The 3,040-nt window shown below is 35.1% G+C and overlaps 1 protein-coding gene across 1 annotated transcript; it reads left to right on the forward strand.

The window, feature by feature from the left end:
- The first annotated feature begins 676 nt into the window (after positions 1–676).
- On the forward strand, positions 677–2,752 carry LOC104894957 (protein SHORT-ROOT). The gene has a single exon (XM_010681341.4). The coding sequence runs from the start codon at positions 820–822 to the stop codon at positions 2,485–2,487; it is 1,668 nt and encodes a 555-aa protein (XP_010679643.1). The 5' UTR covers positions 677–819; the 3' UTR covers positions 2,488–2,752.
- The last annotated feature ends 288 nt before the right edge of the window (positions 2,753–3,040 follow it).

The following is a 3,040-nucleotide window of genomic DNA, read 5'->3' on the forward strand; positions in this document are numbered from 1 at the left end:
AAATACATTATACATAGTTAGGCTATGTTTAGTTCACCTGAAATTTTCTGATCTGAACTTATTTTTTCTGATCTGAACTTATTTTTTCTGAACTGATCTGATTACAAGATCTTATCTTTTAGATTTCTCTCAATATATAAGAAAAAATATAGTCATGTGGGGTCTTGTTTGATTCGTCTCAATGAATACTTTATTAATATTCAATTATTATAATTTTTACTAATATGTAATGAAAGATATTTAATAGTAAAAATGAGTTTAAAAACTGACAGATCTGATCTGAACTTATTTTTTCTGATCTGATCTGATCTGATCTGATCTGATTAGATCTAAAATAAGCAAAAATAAGGTGAACTAAACATAGCCTTACATACAATACTAGGTGTAACAGAATTCCCACTATATTCCCATATTCTTCATCGATTACACAAAAAGAAAAAAGAGGAAATTTTTATTGAGATTCCCTTTACATTCTCATATCTCACTACATACTCTTTTCTCTCTCCTACTAATGATGTTGAATAAAGGAGGTCAAGCTAAAATCCAACCTCAAGATACTCCTTTTTAAATTAATTTTTTTCAAAAAAGTCATTCTTGAATATTATTATATTTCCTTTTTTCTTATTATTTCCCATCCACACAGTTAAAAACCCACCACAACATCCCATATTGTTCTGATGTACAACTTGTAGTTGTAAGGAAAAGAGGGGTGGGTGAGTAAGTGAGTGGAAAAAATTTAATTTTAATTTTTTAATTTTTTTTTTTTTGTGTTATTAACTTATCATCACCATCATCATCAAATTACATGGTTGTGTTAAAATGGATACTTTGTTTAGACTAGTTAGTTTCCAACAACCACACCCACAACAACAACAACAACAACAACAATTATCTTCTGATCAATCTTCTTTCAACAATTCAACAAATTCAAGTAGCTCTTCTATTAGATCTTCTAAACAAAATCACCATTATTATCAACAACCACAATTACAACAATACCCTCAAGATCATCATCATCATCATCAAGATCAAGAAGAAGAATGCTTCAACTTTTTCATGGATGAAGAAGACTTTTCTTCTTCTTCTTCTCATAATAAACAACATCATCATCATCATCATCATCCTCAAACACAACCATACCCTTCTTCTTATCATCCCCATCATCATCATCATCATCATCATCAACATCAACCATTACAATATCATCCATCAACTTCACCATCCACCACCACTACTTCAACACCAACTAATACAACTACAACCACCACACCACTCCCTCTTATATCCGACCCTTCATTTTACTCAGGCAAATGGGCTAATACCCTTCTCCTAGAAGCTGCGCGAGCGGTGTCAGACTCCGACACCGCTCGCTTACACCAGCTTCTATGGATGCTTAACGAGCTCGCATCCCCATACGGGGACGTCGAGCAAAAGTTAGCATCTTACTTCACACAAGCCCTCTTCACTCGCATGACAGATTCAGGTGACAGATGCTACCACACCATGAGAACCGCAGCAGATAAGTCCTTTTCATTTGAATCAACACGTAAAATGTTGCTTAAGTTCCAAGAAGTTAGCCCTTGGACTACTTTTGGTCATGTAGCTAGCAATGGCGCACTTATTGACGCTTTAGATGGGGAACATAATCTACACATAATTGATATAAGTAACACTTTCTGTACACAATGGCCTACTTTGTTAGAAGCTGTTGCTACTCGTATGGATGAAACACCACATTTGAAGCTAACTACTGTACTCGATGGTGATGAACCAGGTGTTCAGAGAGTGATGAGAGAGATTGGGAATAGGTTAGAGAAGTTCGCAAGATTAATGGGTGTACCATTTAAGTTTAAAGTTATACATCATGTAGGAGATTTATCAAACTTTGATTATTCTCAACTTGATATAAGAGAAGATGAAGCAGTAGCTATTAACTGTGTTAACTCACTTCACTCAGTGAGTCAACACAGAAGAGACACCATTTTTGCAGCTTTTCGAAGGTTGAACCCTAAAGTTGTCACCATTGTTGAAGAAGAAGCAGATTTTGTGGGTCCTACTCCTACTCATACTCATACTCATACTCCTACATCGGATGAGTTTGTACGAGGATTTGAAGAGTGTTTAAGGTGGTTTAGGGTTTACTTTGAATCATTAGATGAATGTTTTGGTAGAACGAGTAATGAGAAGTTGATGCTAGAACGGGCAGCGGGCAGGGGACTTGTGGATTTGTTAGCCTGCCCGGAGTCCACGTCATCGGAGAGGAGAGAGATTGCGAGTAAGTGGACAGGTAGGATGCGTGGGGCCGGATTTGTACACGTGGCGTATAGTGATGAAGTGTGTGATGACGTAAGAGCTTTATTGAGAAGGTATAAAGAAGGATGGTCAATGACACAGTGTAGTGAGTCTTCGTCTTCGTCTTCGACTGCCGGAATATTCTTGAATTGGAAGGATCAACCGGTGGTGTGGGCCAGTGCATGGAAGCCATAGTTGTGGATGGCACGTGCGATCATGCATTTTGGACCACGCTTGCACGTGCATGCATTTCAATGTGTGTGAGTTTTAGGGGTGTGAGTTTTTTTTTTAATTTTTGTTAATTTAATTGAAATTCCTCTTAAACAAGTAGGAAAAAGTGAAGGCAATGAGATACTATCATATTAGGTTGCAACTTGGATTTTGGATAGGGTTTGATGACAATGCATGAATTGGTGATTATGATGATATAATATTTGGGTTCAATTTTATTTTTTTTCAATTGATTTGGTTAATTTAATTATCTATTTGGTTACATTTGTGATTAATATTTTTCACAAGAGTTGTTTATGAATTATATATCTTTGATGTATATCATGACTATTTACATGCTAAAATGCAAGAGGCTAGTTTGATTCATTTTTCTTCTTCTATTTTAGAATTATTTTGTATATGTAATCGACATTATATTAAGCCGTTGATTATATGCTATATAAGTTTATTTTATATTTACTATATATACTTATTCTAATTTACAAATTTATATGTGACAACTACACCATATGTTAAC

This window comes from Beta vulgaris, chromosome 6, assembly GCF_026745355.1.
Source record: "Beta vulgaris subsp. vulgaris cultivar EL10 chromosome 6, EL10.2, whole genome shotgun sequence".
Lineage (NCBI taxonomy): Eukaryota > Viridiplantae > Streptophyta > Magnoliopsida > Caryophyllales > Amaranthaceae > Beta > Beta vulgaris.